An 18,965-nucleotide genomic window follows, 5' to 3' on the forward strand; every position below is an offset into this window, starting at 1 on the left:
TGTCTCACCTCATAGCGATGCCCTCAAGTGTTGGACATTTTCAACCTGGGAACAAGGTTCTGACTGTCCATCCTATCTATGCCTCTCATGATTTTATAAATTTCTATCAAGTCTCCCGCTAACCTCTGATATTTTGGATAGGGACCTTTCTTCAGACGCGACCTGGAACATCACCTATCCATGTTCTCCAGTGATGCTGCCTGGCCCGCTGAGTTACTTCAGCACTTTATCATATAAACTCAGTTGGTCAGGTAGCATCTCTGGAGAACATGGATAGATGATGTTTTTGGTTGAGACCCTTCTTCAAAATCTGCATTTTTTTGAGTGGCAGATCGGTGGAGTCAGTGACAAAGGCTCGAGGTAAAAAGGGTCACAAAAGGAGAGAAGTGGAGTGAAATGTAAAGCTGGAGGGAGTGATATAGATGGGAGGGGACGGGGATGGAGGGAAGACATGTGGGATAGTGGAACAAATGTGTGCCCAGCGGGAGAGGGGGACACAGAAAAGTGGGAGGAGGTAAGTGGGTGGGTATTAGTTGCAATTGGAGATTTCACTGTTCATGCAGTTGAGTTGTATATTAAATAGTATTTGTGCAATACATTGACCTTCACTGTATGACAAGGTTGTTAACATTGCAGCAATGATCAAACGTACCTTTTATTTTGAGAGAAAAACTTTTTTTTAAAAAGAAACAATGAAGCGATTTTTCTTTCATTTGATACTTTGGGAATGTAATGGTGTGTTCTTGTAACAGTACTGTGGAGTTTAACCTTAAACCACTTGGAACTTTAAGAAAACAGATCTTTATTCTTGTAGCAGACTGTAAACTGATATAAAGTGCTGAGATTTGGAGCATCAGCAGTTTTTGTTTCAATTTGAAATACAAGGTTACCAAATAAAACTCATGCAAGAGTTTTTTTTAAGGTAATAGTGACCCAACTAACTGAAAGAACAATTACACATAGCAGTTGGAACACACGTCTGTTTTGGCAGCCTTGGTTCCAGAGCCTTGCTGGATTGTCCATTTTGCTGGACCAACAGAGGTCACTGGCTAGGGAGGCCAAGATACAGGGCTGCAAAGTCGGCCGCGGGAATCGGCAATGGGAATGGATCTGTCGGGCCAGAGTTCTAGAGCCCCGGCCGCAGGGGAAAACTCTACCTGCTGATTGGCCGCAGAAGTCCCGATGAGGTCGAGATTGGCCACCTCACCCGGCCTTGGCGTCACATTTTGGGAGGGACTTCCATGTTCAAGTGCGCACTAGTAATTTTGTACGGATTCGAGGAGGTGCCGGATAGGTACCAGAACGTTAGTGTTGGACCTGTAGCTAATTCACAGAACAACGTACCTACATAGCAGTGGCAGTGAGGGCATAGAATTGTTGGCAGTGTAGGTGCAGTGTCGGGGTGCTTTAAATAATCTTGTTATTTTGGACATTTTCTTTTGCAACGCTTCTTGGATGATTCTATGAACATGCACCTGATAAATCTTTCCATGATTGGTCATAACAGCCTAGTGCTGAACTAGAGAATTTTTACACACAGTGCACTTTGGAGTTAAGCACTTTCAAATTACTTCAAAGGTATCCATGGCAACCACAATTAGCTGGGGAATGCTTTAAACAAAATGAAGTCGCGCATTCATTATTTTTAATGAAAATTTTGGTGTGGATTTTACAAACAACATCACATTTAATGTCATAGAATCGTACAGCGTGGAAAAAAACCCTTTGGCCCAACTCGTCCATGCCGACCAAGGTGCCCCATCTAAGCTTAGTCCCATTTGGCCCAAAACCTTTTCCTCTCCATGTTTAAAATAGGGCAGGGAAATGAAACTATTTGGGTGAATCAGAACAGGAAATGTTTGGTCTATTTTCCAATTTCCTGAAGGGGAGATCTTTCCTATTCATGTACCTGTCCAAGTATAATTTAAATGTTGTTATAGTACCTGCCTCAACACCTCCTCTGGCAGCTCGTTTTATATGTCCACCACCCTCTGCAGGAAAAAGATGCCTTTTGGGTACCTATTAAATCTTGCCTGTAGGCAACTGCACTCAATTGTACTTTTAGGTTGAGGTTTATTATTGTCATGTACCGAGGTACAATGAAAAGCTTAGTTTTGCATGCTATCTCATTGCATCTGATAATACTGTGCATAAATACAACCAAGTCAAACTCGAGTATAATAGCTAGAGCACAGAGTGCAAAATATAGTTTTCAGCATTGTGGCACACCAGTTCCATTGACTGAAAAGGGTTCGTCGGGCTACATATTGTGCATTGTTTCTCTGTGTGAACTCTGCAGTGTAAGGGATTGATATGTAGGGCAGTCACATTTGTAGATTCAGTACTGAAACAGGCCCTTCAGCCCACCGAGTCTATGCCGACCATCATGCTAGTTCACAACACGTCCGCACTAGTTCTATGTTATCCCACTTTCGCAACCATTCCCTACACACTAGGATCAATTTACAGAGTCCAATTAACCTACAAACATGCACGCCTTTGGGATATGGGAGGAAACCAGAGCATCCGGAGGAAATCCACGCGATCACAGGCAGAACGCACAAACTCAACGCAGACAGCACCCACGGTCAAGATTGATCCTGGGTAATTTAAATGTTGTTATAGTACCTGCCTCAACACCTCCTCTGGCAGCTCGTTTCATATATCCACCACCCTCTGCTGGAAAAAGATGCCTTTTGGGTACCTATTAAATCTTGCCTGTAGGCAACCGCACGCAATTGTACTTTTAGGGTGAGGTTTATTGTGATACCATGCTGTCTTTGTGCAAGTAATGTGCAATGATTTCTTGCAGGTCTGTGCCAAAGTTCATGAAGAGAATGAAAGTGCCTGACTACAAAGACAAGAATGTGTTTGGTGTGCCTTTGATAGTTCATGTACAGAGGACAGGACAACCTCTACCACAGAGCATTCAACAGGCCATGCGTTATCTGAGGAATCAATGCCTGGATCAGGTACATGAATGAATGCTCTGAAACAGATGAGATCATTGATATGAAAGACTTTAATTAATTGTCGTACTATACTTGTTTTTGTGCTTTATAATCTATAGGTTGAGGTTTATTATTGTCATGTGTACCATGGTACAGTGAAATGCTTTATTCCGCAAGCGATCCAAGCAGATCAGATAATACTGTACATGGATTCAATCAAGTCAACCTTAAGTTAGATACATAGAACAGTACAGCACAAGAATAGGCCCTTTGGCCCACCTTGTCTGTGACGAACATGATGTCAAGAGCCTCCTTAGTTTAGTTTATTGTCACGTGTACCGAGGTACAGCAAAAAAACTTTTTTTGTCAAGTGCTTTCCAGTCAGCAGAAAGACTATACATGATTACAATCAAGCTGATCACAGTGTATAGATAAAGGGAAAAATGTTTAGTGCAAGATAAAGTTCAGTAAAGTCCATTTAAAGATTGATATAAAGATTTAAAAGAGTGGAGTGATTATAGTGAATGATTGCAGATCCCATTCTGGGACCAGCAAGCAAAGAGTCACCTGGCTTGGGCACCATCTATCTCTCTGCACAAAATCCATATCGCCTCCCTTCCTTCTATCTACTTGCCTTTCCAAAAGCTTCTAAAACACCGCTATAGGATCTGCCTCCAACAACAACCCTGGCAGCGGGTTCCAGGCACTCACCACCCACCCTCTGTGTAAAAAAAGGAAGTTGCTTTGCACACCTCCTTTAAACCTTGCCCCTCTCACCTGAGATGCTATGCACCTGAAAGCTAAGTACGATATGTAGACCAAAGTGCAAGATACAGAGTACAAAATATAGTTCTCAGAATTGTAGTGCACCAATTCCATACTTAGCCAGTGTGTGAGTATGGCTAATTTTCATGCATTATGCAATAGCCAGTTTCCTAATGTGGGTTTGAGACAACGCCTGAGGTCAGGATCGAACCTGGGTCTCTGGTGCTGTTCATAAGTTATAGGAACAGAGTTGGGTCATTCAGCCCATCAAGTCTCCTCTGCCTTTCAATCATGGCTGATCTATCTCTCCCTCTTAAACCCATTCTCCTGCTTTCTTTCCATAAACCCTGACCAATCAAGAATCTGTCAATCTTCACCTTAAAAATGACTTGGCCTACCTACACAGCCGTCTGTGGCAATGAATGCGATGTGAGGCAATGGCTCTACCATCTGCGCCACTGTGACACCCTGATTTAATCATTGTGTGATCTTATTTTGGCCTTGTATGTTAGTCAACATCTTTAAGTAGTGCTTTTCTTTATCCACATTTCCATATGTTTATACCATTGTAGGTGGGCCTCTTCAGGAAATCTGGAGCCAAATCCCGAATTCAGGCACTTCGGCAGATGAACGAGGCTTCACCGGATAATGTCAACTATGAAGATCAGTGCCCGTACGATGTGGCTGACATGCTGAAACAGTTCTTCCGCGATCTTCCCGATCCTTTGCTGACCAGCAAACTCGGGGAAACCTTTCTTCACATCTATCAGTGTAAGCACCCCATTTACTGATGACAGGGCTTGATCAAACATTCTGTAGCTCAAATCATGATTCAGATTCTTTGGAATTGAACCTATGTGTTTCAAGGAGGTGCAGAATAAGTAACAATGATAGAGTACTAAACACCAACATTGATTTGTGAAAGCTAAACTGCAAACATTTCACATACACAGCACAGTGGCGCAGCTGGTCTTGACTTTTACCGTAAACTTTAGAAATGCAGCGTGGAAACGGGCCCTTCGGCCCAACTGGATACACGAGGGATAATGTACAATTTACAGAAGCCAATTGACCTATACATCTTTGGAGTGTGGGAGGAAACCGGAGCACCCAGAGGAAACACAGGGAAAACATACAAACTCCGTATAGACAGTACCCATAGTCAGGATCAAACCCAGGTCTCTGGCGAAATAAGTGCTGGAGTATCTCAACTGGTCAGACAGCATCTCAGGATAGGTAATGTTTTGGGTCGGGACCTTTCAGAGTCTAGGTCTGCAGCTCATCTCGAACAGTGTGGTGAAATGATGGGCTCTCCCCTTGTTCAATCTTCAGTAAAGAACGATCCTGATTGAAGAATATGCTCCCTGCCTTGATTTACACCATTATCCAGATGTAACGTAAACAGACCATATTCTCCAGAGATGCTGCCTCACCCACTGAGTTACCTTAGCACTTTGTCTTCTTTTGTAAACCAGCATCTGCAATTTCTTGTATCTACAACGCACACAGGCTTCTTATTATTAACAACGCCATCAATCACATATTGATCCCAACGCCAAAGATACTAGAGGAGCAAGATAGACCACTCAACCCTAAAAACCGTAGTATGTCATGGCGCCATTTTAGTAAGCAGAAACTTGCAGAAACATTTTAAAAGAAAAATAACAAAAATATGTGAATTGATAGATGAGATATATTCTGCATTTTTATAGTATCATCACACATATTGTTCCCCCAAAACACTGATTACACTACGAGAGGCATAGCGAATGGCGGGTTTTGCCTACTAAAATGACGGACGTTACGCTCCTTTGCGTACTACACCAGTGTAGGCGATTTCAACGGAGTGGTCCATCTTGTTCCTCTAGTATCTTTGCCCAACACCCACCTCGGTCTCTCCATGACCTCCGTGACATTCGACTTGCAGCCATTGTAGAGTTAACATAGGGTTTATAAACAACCAAACATCTGCTGCAAACCTGTCCATCACATTTATGTGACCCTTCATAAAGAGCTGACCCCGGAGTTGGGATCGAGGCAGTCCACTACATCTATGTGCTTTTACAAGTGTGTTGTAAAATAGGGAGGCACAATGGTGCGGTGCCAGAGAACATGGTTCTACCCCGACCTCAGGAATTGTCTGCGAGGTGTTTGCACGTTCTCCTTGCGACTTGTGTGAGTTTCCTTCAGTTTCCTCCCACATCCCAAAGACATGGGGGTGTGCAGATTATTTGGACTCTGTAAAATTGCCCCTGGTGTCTTTCTTCTCAAGCAGTCTTTCTTCTCTAACAATGTGTGTTGGCTTTGCCATGCAGATGTCCCCAGAGAGCAGCGGCTCCAGGCGGTGCAGGCAGCCAGCATGCTGATGGTCGATGAAAACCGTGAGGTCCTACAGACACTTCTCTGTTTCCTCAGCGACGTGACGTCTGTAACTGAAAACCAAATGACTGCCATGAACCTCGCTGTCTGCCTCGCTCCTTCCCTCTTCCACCTGAACTTGATAAAGAAAGGATGCGCCTCGCCAAGGTAGGCCTCTCACATCCGGGATACCATAAGTAAAACTGGAAATTAGGCATTTGACATGTAGTTACTTTTTCCGAGATTTAATAACAGTGACGGGGGTTAGATATTTATTCACCCGGTGAGCTCCAGAGGGACATGTAATTAATGGTCTGATCATAAGCAGGAATTGCAGGGTGTATAGATTTGTTCCATGTGTTTCCTCTGCATCATGAGTATGGCACAGTGGTCAGCAGGGATGCAGAGTGATATCAAGTGCAATACAATGCATGTATTGATGCTACTCTGGCACGCATTGCCTGCGAGCACCATACACCACTCGTGCAGAAGCAAGCCTTAAACAATCAATCAAAGTTTTCTTTTGCATTATAGAGTCATGGAGCCATACAGCACGGAAACAGGCCCTTTGGCTCAACTTGCCTATGCCGACCAAGATGCCCCATCTAACCAAGTCCCATTTGCTCGTGTTTGGCCCATATCCATCCAAACTTTTCCTATCCATTTACCTGTCCCAGTGTTATTGTAACTGCCTCAACCACCTCCTCTGGCAGCTCTGGTACCCACCACCTGTTATCTGGCTGTAAAATCCAACACATGGATCGTCTGGCAGGCATGTCCAATGGGGTGTGTACTTCAACCTGTGCCCCCTTCCAACCAACCTGAGGTTCAACTGTCCCCTATCCCACCCCTTCATAGACTTCCATCAATCACACACCTGAGTAAAACAGCCATGTTATATCAGGAGAAAGAACACAAAGTGCTGGAGTAATTCAGTGGGTCAGGCAGCATCTTTGGAGAATGTTGAGTTCCTCCAGTACTTTCTTTTTGGTCAAGTTTCCAGCATCTACAGTTTTTTGAATGTGCATTATATAGGGACGTGCAAGCAAGCTACTTTAACACCTAGTTCTCAAAATTTCATGCAATTAATGTTTGAGAATCGTTGCTAAATTTCACAACAGTTTAATTTCCTTGGGAGGTTTTGCTCGTTAATCCCTGCACAGGCAAATAAGCAGGTTGGACGAAAATACTTGTCAGGGTAAATTAATGCAATGTGTTGGAAGTAGTAGACACAAGGAACTGCAGATGCTGGTTTACCAAAAAAGAGACAAGTTCTGGAGCGGGTCAGGTAGTATCTCTGGAGAACATGGATAGGTGACATTGTGGAACCCATAATGCCGCCTATCCATTGTCTCCAGAGATGCTGCTTGATCCGTTGAGTTACGCCAACACATTGTCTGTTGGAACTAGTGACTTTGTCTTGGTAAATTGGTACTTTTTTGTAATTTATTTATGGGCTGGGATATAAAATAGCTTTATCATCCTCACTCCTAATACTATAGCAGCGACTGACACCCACAAATCATTCTCCGCAATTAGCCAATAAGTCGGATGCTGCCTGAGTGACTTATTGAGTGAAAAACAGAAGGCCCCCTAATTGGCAAACAATGTTTTTAGGCGTTCTTTGTGTGCGCCTAATCTTTTCAGGTTATCTTTGATTGAGAGCTAACTTTTCCTTGTTTAATTGTAATAGGGTAATGCATCGCAAGTATGCAACAGGGAAGCCTGATCAGAAAGATTTGAATGAAAACTTGGCAGCAACACAGGGCTTGGCACAGATGATTGCAGAGTGCAACAAAATTTTCCAGGTGAGTCGGTTCTCAGTTCCTAAACTGAAGAATGTTAAATTTGTGACACTTTGGAGAATAAATTTTGATGACAGTTATCTTGAATGACCTACATAATTAATATACAAGTGACATAAAATGCTGGTGGAACTCGGGTAGCATCTCTGGAGAATATGGATAGGTAACGTTTTGGGTCGGGTTCTTTTGACTGAAAAGTCACCTATCCATGTTCTTCCAGAATTACTGAGTTACACCAATACTTTGTATCCTTTTTGGTAAACCAGCATCTGCAATTCCTTGTTTCTACCATAAATGTTATAAAAGTTTATGTTCATTATTATTGTGTGCGCTGGAGTACAGTGAAAAGCCTTGTTTTGCATGATATCTAGTCAAATAAAGTAGAACATTGCAAATATTCCTAACTCTTTGGTAACCTTTAACTGTTGGCTGATTTCAGCCAATGGCATTGAATTCTTTGAGGCTTGGACTATTATGGTGGATGGGGCATGTAATGGATTTTAAGATATTGCCAATTAGATAACTAGAAAAGATTCAAAGTACTGGAGCAGCTCAGCGGGTCAAGCAGCAGCTCTGGGGAACATCAATAGGTGACATTTCGGGTCAGTTTGAAGAAAGATCATGCCCCGAAAAGTAGCTTATTCATTTTTTCCAGAGATGCTGACTGACCCCATGAGTTCCTCCAGCACTTTGTGTATTTTTTATCAAATCAATATTTACAGTTCCTATAAGAAAATAACTGCAGATGCTGGTACAAACCGAAGGTATTTATTCACAAAATGCTGGAGTAACTCAGCAGGTCAGGCAGCATCTCGGGAGAGAAGGAATGGGTGACGTTTCGGGTCGAGACCCTTCTTCAGACTGATGTCAGGGGGGCGGGACAAAGGAAGGATATAGGTGGAGACAGGAAGATAGAGGGAAATCTGGGAAGGAGGAGGGGAAGAGAGGGACAGAGGAACTATCTAAAGTTGGAGAAGTCGATGTTCATACCACTGGGCTGCAAACTGCCCAGGCGAAATATGAGGTGCTGTTCCTCCAATTTCCGGTGGGCCTCACTATGGCACTGGAGGAGGCCCATGACAGAAAGGTCAGACTGGGAGGGGGAGTTGAAGTGCTCGGCCACCGGGAGATCAGTTTGGTTAATGCAGACCGAGCGAAGGTATTGAGCGAAGCGATCGCAGAGGCTGCGCTTGGTTTCGCCGATGTAAATAAGTTGACATCTCTAGCAGCGGATGCAATAGATGAGGTTGGAGGAAGTGCAGGTGAACCTTTGTCTCACCTGGAAAGACTGTTTGGGTCCTTGGATCGAGTTGAGGAGGGAGGTAAAGGGACAGGTGTTGCATCTTGTGCGGTTGCAGGGGAAAGTGCCCGGGGTTGGGGTGGTTTGGGTAGGAAGGGACGAGTGGACTAGGGAGTTACGGAGGGAACGGTCTCTGCGGAACGCAGAGAGGGGAGGGGATGGGAAGATATGGCCAGTGGTGGGGTCCCGTTGTAGGTGACGGAAATGTTGGCGGATGATTTGTTGGATCCGCTGGCTGGTGGGGTGGAAGGTGAGAACGAGGGGGATTCTGTCCTGTGTGCCTTACTAGAAAAGATTATTGTGTATGGAATTAAAGCGAGCACAGTAGATAGAATGTAGAATATTCTTTAAAGGAGAGAAGCTGAAAGAATTTGCACCCCATATCTGAGGAAGGATGTGCTGGCATTGGAGAGGGTCCAGAGGAGGTTTATGAGAATGATCCAGGGATGATTGGGCTAACATATGAGGAGATGGCTCTGGGCCTGTACTCTCTGAAGTTTAGAAGGCTGAGGAGGAAAATATTGAAACCTATTAAATAATGAAAGGCCTAGACAGTGGATGTGGAGAGGATGTTTCCAGTAATGGGAGAGTCTAGGACCAGAGGGCACAGCATCAGAATATAGTGAAGATGAGGAAGAATTTCTTAGAGTGGAGATGAGGAAGAATTTATTTAGCGTGGTGAATCTGTGGAATGTATTGCCACAGACTGCTGTGGAGGCCAAGTAATTGGATATTTTTAAAGAAGTTCCTAGGTTCCTGATTAGTAAGGACTAGACCAAGTGCTCCCGTTGGGCTCAAACTTCTCCTGCATTGGTGCACTGATTTCAATTAAACGTCTTCCATTAGCACCAAAGGGACGACGGTGAGTAAGGTGGGCCTAAAATTGTCGCGCTGTCATGTACCATTTTGGCTGTAGTTCAGGAACAAACAAACAAAGAAACAAGAGTTTTAATATATAGATGTCAAAAGTTACGGGGAGAAGGCAGGAGAATGGGGTTAAGAGGGAAAATGAGATCAGCCATGATCGAATGGCCTAATTCTGCTTCTCTACGATATTCGTGTTCAGAGAGTTCTGATATGTCTTAGTTTAGATTATTGTTTATTGTCACGTGTACCATGGTACTGTGCATAGCTTTTTTTGTTTAGTGTGCGATCCAGTCAGCAGAAAGACTATATATGATTACAATCAACCCATTCATAGTGTACAGGATAAAGGGTATAATATTTAGTGCACGATAAGGTCTAGTAAAGTCTGATGAAAGATAGTCTGTCTCCAAAGAAGTAGATGGTAACTCAGGACCACTCCTCCCTAATTGGTGATATGATGGCTCAGTTGCTTGATACACAAATCAGTGAACGTTGTTATGTGGTTCAATAAGAAGTAAGGAAGTACGCAGCATAATGCAAGAGGATGTGAATCTGAGAATTGAACGATATTGCTCCAATTATTTAGACCTCTGGTGAAACAATATCTGTGATACTGTGTATGGATCTGGTATCCTTGCCCAAAGATGGATACGCTTGCAAAGAAGGAGGTGCAAGCAAGGTTCACCAGATTGAATCTTGGATTAGGGAATTTGTTAATTGAGGACAGATTAGGTAGACACCAGGTCCACACACCTGAATAATGAGAACTGGATTGATAGAACATAGAATAGCACGGCAGAGGAACAGGCTCTTTGGCCCACAATGTCCGTGCTAAACACGATGCCAGATTCCAGTTAAACTAACAATGTAGGAATAGGAAACTGCAGATGCTGGTCTACAAAAAAAGACACAAAGTGCTGGGGTAACAACGTCAGGCAACATCCCTGTCTTTTTTTCCGCCCCAAGTTAAACTAATCTCTGACTGCACATGATCCACAACCCTCCATACCTTGCATATGCATGTTTCATTCAAACATGCAACCCTAGAGCTATTGCCGATCCATAGAAACATAGAAACATAGAAAATAGGTGCAGGAGTAGGCCATTCGGCTCTTCGAGCCTGCACCGCCATTCAATATGATCATGGCTGATCATTCAGCTCAGTAGCCTGTACCTGCCTTCTCTCCATACTCCCTGATCGCTTTAGCAAAAATGGCCACATCTAACTCCCTCTTAAATATAGCCAATGAACTGGCCTCAACTACCTTCTGTGGCAGAGAATTCCACAGACTCACCACTCTCTGTGTGAAGAAATGTTTTCTCATCTCGGTCCTAAAAGACTTCCCCCTTATCCTTAAGCTGTGACCCCTGGTTCTGGACTCCCCCAACATCGGGAACAATCTTCCCGCATCTAGCCTCTCCAACCCCTTAAGAATTTTATATGTTTCTATAAGATCCCCCCTCAGTCTTCTAAATTCCAGCGAGTACAAGCCCAGTCTATCTAGTCTTTCCTCATATGTAAGTCCCGCCATCCCAGGGATCAATCTGGTGAACCTTCTCTGTACTCCCTCTAAGGCAAGAACGTCTTTCCTCAGGTTAGGAGACCAAAACTGCACACAATACTCCAGGTGCGGTCTCACCAAGGCCCTGTACAACTGCAGCAGAACCTCCCTGCTCCTAAACTCAAATCCTCTTGCTATGAATGCCAACATACCATTCGCTTTCTTCACTGCCTGCTGCACCTGCATGCTTGCTTTCAATGACTGGTGCACCATGACACCCAGGTCACGTTGCATCTCCCCTTCTCCCAATCGGTCACCATTCAGGTAATACTCTGCTTTCCTGTTCTTGCCGCCAAAGTGGACAACCTCACATTTATCCACATTATATTGCATCTGCCATGCATTTGCCCACTCGCCTAATCTATCCAAGTCACTCTGCAGCCTCCTAGCATCCTCCTCGCAGCTAACACTGCCACCCAGCTTCGTGTCATCCGCAAACTTAGAGATGTCGTGTCATCCGCAAACTTAGAGATGTTCATCCGCAAACTTAGAGATCCATCACCAATTTTCTAACATCCTTAGTTCCAGAGCATTTCTGGATTATCCATTTTGCCGGACCAACAGAGGTCACAGCCTCAGAGGAGTCGAACAGTACTGACCGGAACGGGCCGCACTAAGTCCCGAGATACCAGCCGGCAAAGTCGGTCTTGGAAATCAGCTAGAGGAACGGATCTGCCAGCTGCGGCCGGGCTGGAGTTCCAGAGCCCTAGCCGCAGGGGGTAAATTCGACCTGTTGATTGGCTGCGGAAGTTGCGATGAGGTAGAGATCGGCTGCCTCACCCAGCCTAGGCACCACATTCTCGGGGGGACTTCCGGAGGGAATTTCAATTTCACTCTCATAATTTTGTCCAGATTAAAGGATGTACTGGACCACCAATTACCGGAAAATTGGTAATATGTACAATATTGAGAAGCCTGTGGGTGGAAAAATTCTTTTTATCCAGTTATCCATCTTAGACTCATAGAATCATACAGCGTGGAAACATGCCTTTCAGCCCAACCTGCCCACACCGAACAACATGTCCCATGTGCATTAGTCCCACCTTGCAGGGTTTGGCCCTTATCCTTCCAAACCTGTTCTATCCACATACCTGTCTAAATGCTTCTTAAACATTGTAACAGTTACAGCCTCAACTGCTTCCTCCGGCAGCTTGTTCCATATACCAACCCCCCTTTGTGTAGAAAGTTACCCCTCAGATTCCTATTGAATCTTTTCCCCCTCGCCTTAAACCTATGTCCTCTTCTTGGAATAGATCCCTCAGGATATGATGACACAATCACGGAACTCCTACATTGAAGCTGATGCACACCCTGTGACTCTGGAGGAACTGGGCAAGCACCTGGAAGATGAGGGGGCAAACTACCAGACATACCTGGAGAATCTAATACAGAACCTTCACAAAGAAGCCAGGGAGAAATTTAAAGGCTGGATTTCGTGTCCATGCCCTGACAACATTGAACTTGCTTATAAGAAGGTATGTAAATTCTTCAATTCATTTCAGTAATTTTTTGATTGTGTAAACCTTTTTGACACCTGGGAGCAGTTGGTAGTGCAACTGCCTCACAGTGCCAGAGACCCTGGTTCGATCCTGTCCTCGGGTGCTGTCTGTGTGGTTCGTCCTGTGACTGTGGATTTCCTCCAGGTGCTCCGGGTTCCTTCCACATCCTAAAGACGTGCAGGTTTGTAGTTCAATTGGCCTCTGTAAATTGCCCCTAGGGTGTAGGGGGTGGATAATGTAGAACTAGTGTGAACGGGTGATCGACGCTCATTGTGGAATCGATGGGCCAAAGGGTCTGTTTCCATGTGGTATCTCTAAACTAAATCAAACTCTTCATATATTCTGAGTCTCAATACATTCAATAGTGTTACACTCAGTAGTGTTAGCACTTGTCTTTAAATAACACACCCTTGCCAATCATGTGGTCCCGTGGGGTGATATTCCATCCCTTGTCCCCACCGGAATCTGTCCCTCATTGTCCAGCAGCGGAAGGATCTGTCTTTGGTCCTCACCCATACATTGGCAATTGCTCAGTCAGTGCATTGGAATGTCTCAAGGTAGAAGCACTGTTTGCTGTGTACAAAAACAGGAGTAACTCATCGGGTCAGGCAGCATCTCTGGAGAACAAGGACAGGTGTCGATTTCTGTCGGGATCCTTCTTCAGACTGATTGTTGGCATGGCGTTTAAGAGGCTTTTAGACAGCCACGTGGTAGTGCAAGGAATAGAGGGATATGGATCACATACAGGCAGATGACATCAACTTGGCATCATGTTCAGCACAAACATTGTGAGCTGAAGAGCCTGTTCCTGTTCTCTACTATTCCATGTTTGATGTTCTTGAGTAAAACACAAAGTGTTGGAGGAACTTATTGGATCAGGCAGCATCTGTGAAGGGAATGGATTGAAGAGTTGCAAATTGTGAAGCCAGAGGAAAGAATATGGGGTGGGGGGAAGGGGGAGAAGGGAATTCTGAAGAAGTGTCCTGATCCAAAACGTCACCCATCATGTTCTCTAGAGCTGCTGCTTGACCCACTGAGTTACTGCAGCACTTTGTGTCTGTCATTGGACTGTCTCCCTGCGTGTATGTACGTAATGCATCTGTGTGTTTCCTCTGCACAGGTTGGTGATGGTCACCCTCTCCGACTGTGGAAGGTGTCGATTGAGGTGGAGGCTCCCCCCTCGGTCGTGCTGAGCCGGGTGCTGAGAGAGCGGCACCTCTGGGACGATGACCTCCTCCAGTGGAAGGTCATCGAGAGCCTGGGCAAGCAGGCAGAAGTCTTTCAGTATGTCCTGAATAGCATGGCCCCTCATCCCAGCAGAGACTTTGTCACTCTGAGGTGAGATTTCAATATAAAAGCAACGTTTGCCAGACATTGGCCTCTGAAGATGAGGCATTCGCCAATAATCTATCGCCAGAGTTTAAATATTACCTGATGGAACCCATAAAGAAAACTTAAAAGTAAGAAAAATCTGAACATTTCTATCATAGGAGCAAACTAGCCCATAGCAGCGGCTTAGTTTTCCAACTTTAAATCAAAGTATAGTTTAGTTTAGAGATGCAGCGTTGGAACTGGTCTTTCGGCCCACTTAGTCCTTGCCGATCAGCTATCATCTGTAAACTAGTTCTATCCTACGTACTAGGAACAATTTTCAGAAGTCAATCAGCCTTCACATCTACACTTGTTTGGGATGTGGGAGGAAACCAGAGCAACCGGAGAAAACCCAGGCAGTCACAGGGAGAACGTAGAAACTCTGTACAGACAGCACTCCAGGTCTCTGGCGCTGTAAGGCAGAAACTCTAACACTGTGCCAACCTGGAGTATCTTCTAGTTAGGTACATGGATATGCAGGGCATGGAGGGATAAGGATCATGTGCAGGCAGATGCGGTTATTTTAACTTGGCATCATGTTCGGCATAGACATTGTGGGCCAAAAAGTCTGTACCTGTGCTGTCATGTTTTGTGTTCTATGGATGGTGGTAATAGGGAACAGGTGAGGTAGGTGAGGCAGGTACTATAACAGGTGAGGTAGGTGAGGCAGGTACTATAACAGGTGAGGTAGGTGAGGCAGGTACTATAACAGGTGAGGCAGGTACTATAACAGGTGAGGTAGGTGAGGCAGGTACTATAACAGGTGAGGCAGGTACTATAACAGGTGAGGCAGGTACTATAACAGGTGAGGTAGGTGAGGCAGGTACTATAACAGCTTTTAAAAGGTAGGTCAACGGGCCTGTTTCCACGTTAAATTAAAATAAACTAAATACCCCACTTGTTACCTGTTCTAATACTTTAGATAACTTTAGATAATGCCAGGCAGTAACAGAGGGAAAACCCAGGCGCAGACGTTGATGAATATTTGTGGTTAGCTACCTACACTGCTATGTTTTGCCAAGATCACAAGTTTCAGGCCTCTCATTCTACTTTTCTCCATTTGATTAAGAAGGAAATAATCTTCCTCATCTCTGATTTTTGTTTCAGAACGTGGCGGACGGATTTACCGAAAGGAACCAGTGCCCTGGTAGCCATCTCTATAGAACATGAAGAGGCCCCCCTGGTGGGCGGAGTGCGGGCCATGGTCATGGACAGTCAGTGTCTGATTGAGCCATGCGGCTCTGGGAAATCCAGAATGACTCAAATCAGCCGAGTTGATCTGAGGTAAATAAAATCCTATGCTCATGGTGTTTTGTTTTTTTGTTAATACATGTTTTACACATTGTACCTTTGGTACAGTAACGTTTTAGGACCATGCTTCATCCTTGAAGAGCTACCAATTTCATTACAGTTTGAACAGGTACATGGAAAGGATAGGTTTAGAGGGATATGGGCCAAATGTGGGCAGGTGGGACTAGTGTAGATGGGGCATCTTGGGTGGCATGTGCAAATTGGGCCGAAGGGCCTGTTTCAATGCTGTATGACTGACTCTAAAATAGTAATTGATCAAAGAATCAGATACAAACAGCTAAAAATTAGAGTTCATTGAGTTACACAACACAGAAACAGCTGGTCGATGTTTCGCGTCAAGAGCCAGAGACCCGGGTTCAATCCTAACCTCGGGTGCTGTCTGTATGGAGTTTGCACATTCTCCCAGTGACCTCGTGGGTTTCCTTCAGGTGCTGTGGTTTCCTCCCACAGGTTTGGTGGTTAGTTGGCTTCTGTAAGTTGCCCCTAGTGTGTAAGATAGAATTAGTATACAGGTGATCGATGGTTGGTGTGCACACGGTGGGCCGAAGGGCCTGTTTCTCTAAACTAACCTAAAAGCTTCTGAAGAAGTACCCCATCTGTCCAAAGAAGGGTCCCGACCTGAAACATCACCAATCCATGTCTTCCAGAGATGCTACCTGGCCCACTGAGTTACTCATGTTCTCTGTGTTCTACACAAGATTCTAGCATCTGCAGTTCCTTGTGTGTACTGCATGCTCTATGCCCAGATGTGAATGCACACTTGTCTCAGATTGCAGATGTCCATTTGCACTGATATCCAAAAATCTGATGAAATATCTCGACCCGAAACGTCGCCTAACCATGTCCTCCAGAGATGCTGAGTTACTCCAGCACTTTGTGTTCTTTTATGTGTTAACCAGCATCTACAGTTCTTTGTTTCTACATTTAAAAGTGTGTGTGTGCCTGTGTTTTGTTTTAAAGGGGTCGGACTCCAGAATGGTACAACAAAGCCTTTGGGTATCTTTGCGCTGCAGACGTTGCTCGAATTAGGAACTCATTTCAACCTATCAATGCAGAAGGGCCGGAAACCAAGATCTAAAATGGCGAAGACTCCGGGAGGAAAATGGATGTCATTTGACAGGATACGCACACGGAAATGGAGAAAGGGACGATGAAGTGGTTCGCACTAATGATGGATCGTCTGGTGAATAGATTTGTAAAATTATCCCGTATCAAGAGATTCGCCTGCAAGAGCTCTCACAGTGTTGTACGGTTGCCATGGTATTCCTCGGGGTTACTGATACACAGTGGTGCTGAACGACATTATATGTGGTGAACATGCCAACGTCGCAGACTGCCTCTTTGTCTATGGTTCGAGCTCTTAAAATCCCCGAGCCCGTTGCTGAATCTGTTTCTGAAAGATCGCGCCAACCAGACCTGTTAGGAAAGCTATTGTTTTGATATTTCCTTTTCATTTTTAATTTATCCATGTGGGCACAGTGGGCTCTAGGTCCAGGTCCTAAGTAATAAAATTCACTAAACTACACAAGATTTTAATCTGTGCCTTGCACAGCTTTGAGGAATAAATGCTTCCGAGAAGTATTTTCGTTTTTCTATATATATATGTGCATAATAAATATATATATATATATATATGTGTAGATAATAAAGATATCTATGAAGAATAAGCATAAATATATATAAAACTGTATCCAGATTTTAAGCCTTTAACAATCAGCTGTTGTGCTGGCTAATGAGCTGATGTTCCTGTCATTATGAACCCAATATCTTGCCATAGAATTTGATGCAGCTTTTTCTGTACGTGCCTGATGTGAGGCCAATTTGGCAGTGACCTTTGTTAAGGTCAGATTTGCATTTGATACAAGTTGCCGTTGACTACCTGTCATGAAAATAGTTCGGAACACTATTCTGAAGAAGGGTGTCGCCAGGCATCGTAGCTTATTGTGGTCTCTGTCGCATACTGTCCCCAGGTTTGATAGGTTCTCTTAAGGTGCATTTAGAAACACATAATATTAAAATAAGTAAAGTCATTTCAAAATACCATAAAATACTTGTGTTTAACCAATTTATTTACCGTCAGGACATTTGACTGGTAGATTGGAGGCGACAGTTTGAACGTCAGGTAAGCGTGGGAATTTTCGCGATGTTTTTGGCCTCAGCCATTACATTTAAAGTGGGCTCCAAACCCAGATATTCAACCCAGAAACCAGATATGCATCTCCCTTACACTTTCAAAGAATGCCCACACACTTTTCACAAAAATCCACTGAACCACTTTTAAAATTAATTTTGTTAAAACAGCTATTAGTAAACTGGAAGTAAATCCGGTTTATTCCTTGTTACAGTGAAGCTTGTTTTTTAAGTAACCGATACAAGGTGTTGTAGTTCAAAACTCTCAAGTACTTACCGACTTGTCAGTGATTTCAGCAAAAATTAGGACGCCGGAGAAGCATTGACAGCGTGGGAATTTTCGCGATGTTTCAGAAGACGCTGTAATCTCGACCTGACTCGGCATTGTCGTGGTCATTGTCGTCGGGTAAAAGAAAAGTTCGGCGATCTGCTACGACTTTGACAGTCGCCGGCAGTCGCCAAAAAGATCGCCTAAGTGGGACAGGCCCTTTACTCTTAAATAATTGTGAAGAAATTTGTCATGTACTTAATCCAATATAATCTGTCATGAGTGTAGTCACTTTATATGCGCATGTGTCAAGTAAATATACCTTCATTTGTACATGGCCATATTGTAAACATAGTATTATATCACTGATTGGGATTCAGAATGACAAGGAATTTTATTTAAAGATGTAACTATTTATACCTCATTTTTACCTCATTTGCTGGATTTTTTGTTGACTGTAAATATGATACCTAATATTTGGAGTGAGAAATTCTGATACAGTTTAAAAAAAGTTTGTGGTTAATGTTTTCATTGTTTCTTGTACAAAATTTATTTTTCTTTGTCATATTATGAAATGCACTAATAAAGATTACATCATAAGTAAGTGGTTTGTGGATGCAAGGAAGATTTTTACTGTGGGGATGCATTAGCTGAGATCCCTTTTTGATATTCTCTTCAAATGCCCCGTGATGCAAATTGTAGCTTAACATCTTATGTTCGTTATTATATACTAGAGGGCATAGTTTTAATGTGACGGGGGCAACATTTGAATGATGTT

General features: G+C 43.8%; 1 protein-coding gene across 1 annotated transcript in view; it reads left to right on the forward strand.

Annotated features, from left to right (window-relative positions):
• Positions 1 to 18,724, forward strand: part of LOC144595185 (stAR-related lipid transfer protein 13-like) — a 277,512-nt gene extending 258,788 nt beyond the window's left edge. The window contains 8 exon segments of the mRNA XM_078402346.1: positions 2,813 to 2,972; positions 4,289 to 4,487; positions 6,032 to 6,242; positions 7,768 to 7,882; positions 12,862 to 13,083; positions 14,228 to 14,445; positions 15,586 to 15,762; positions 16,750 to 18,724. Coding sequence (XP_078258472.1) covers positions 2,813 to 2,972; positions 4,289 to 4,487; positions 6,032 to 6,242; positions 7,768 to 7,882; positions 12,862 to 13,083; positions 14,228 to 14,445; positions 15,586 to 15,762; positions 16,750 to 16,867 — 1,420 coding nt within the window. The 3' untranslated portion in view covers positions 16,868 to 18,724.
• The last annotated feature ends 241 nt before the right edge of the window (positions 18,725 to 18,965 follow it).

The sequence above is a fragment of the Rhinoraja longicauda genome, chromosome 7 (genome assembly GCF_053455715.1).
Source record: "Rhinoraja longicauda isolate Sanriku21f chromosome 7, sRhiLon1.1, whole genome shotgun sequence".
Lineage (NCBI taxonomy): Eukaryota > Metazoa > Chordata > Chondrichthyes > Rajiformes > Arhynchobatidae > Rhinoraja > Rhinoraja longicauda.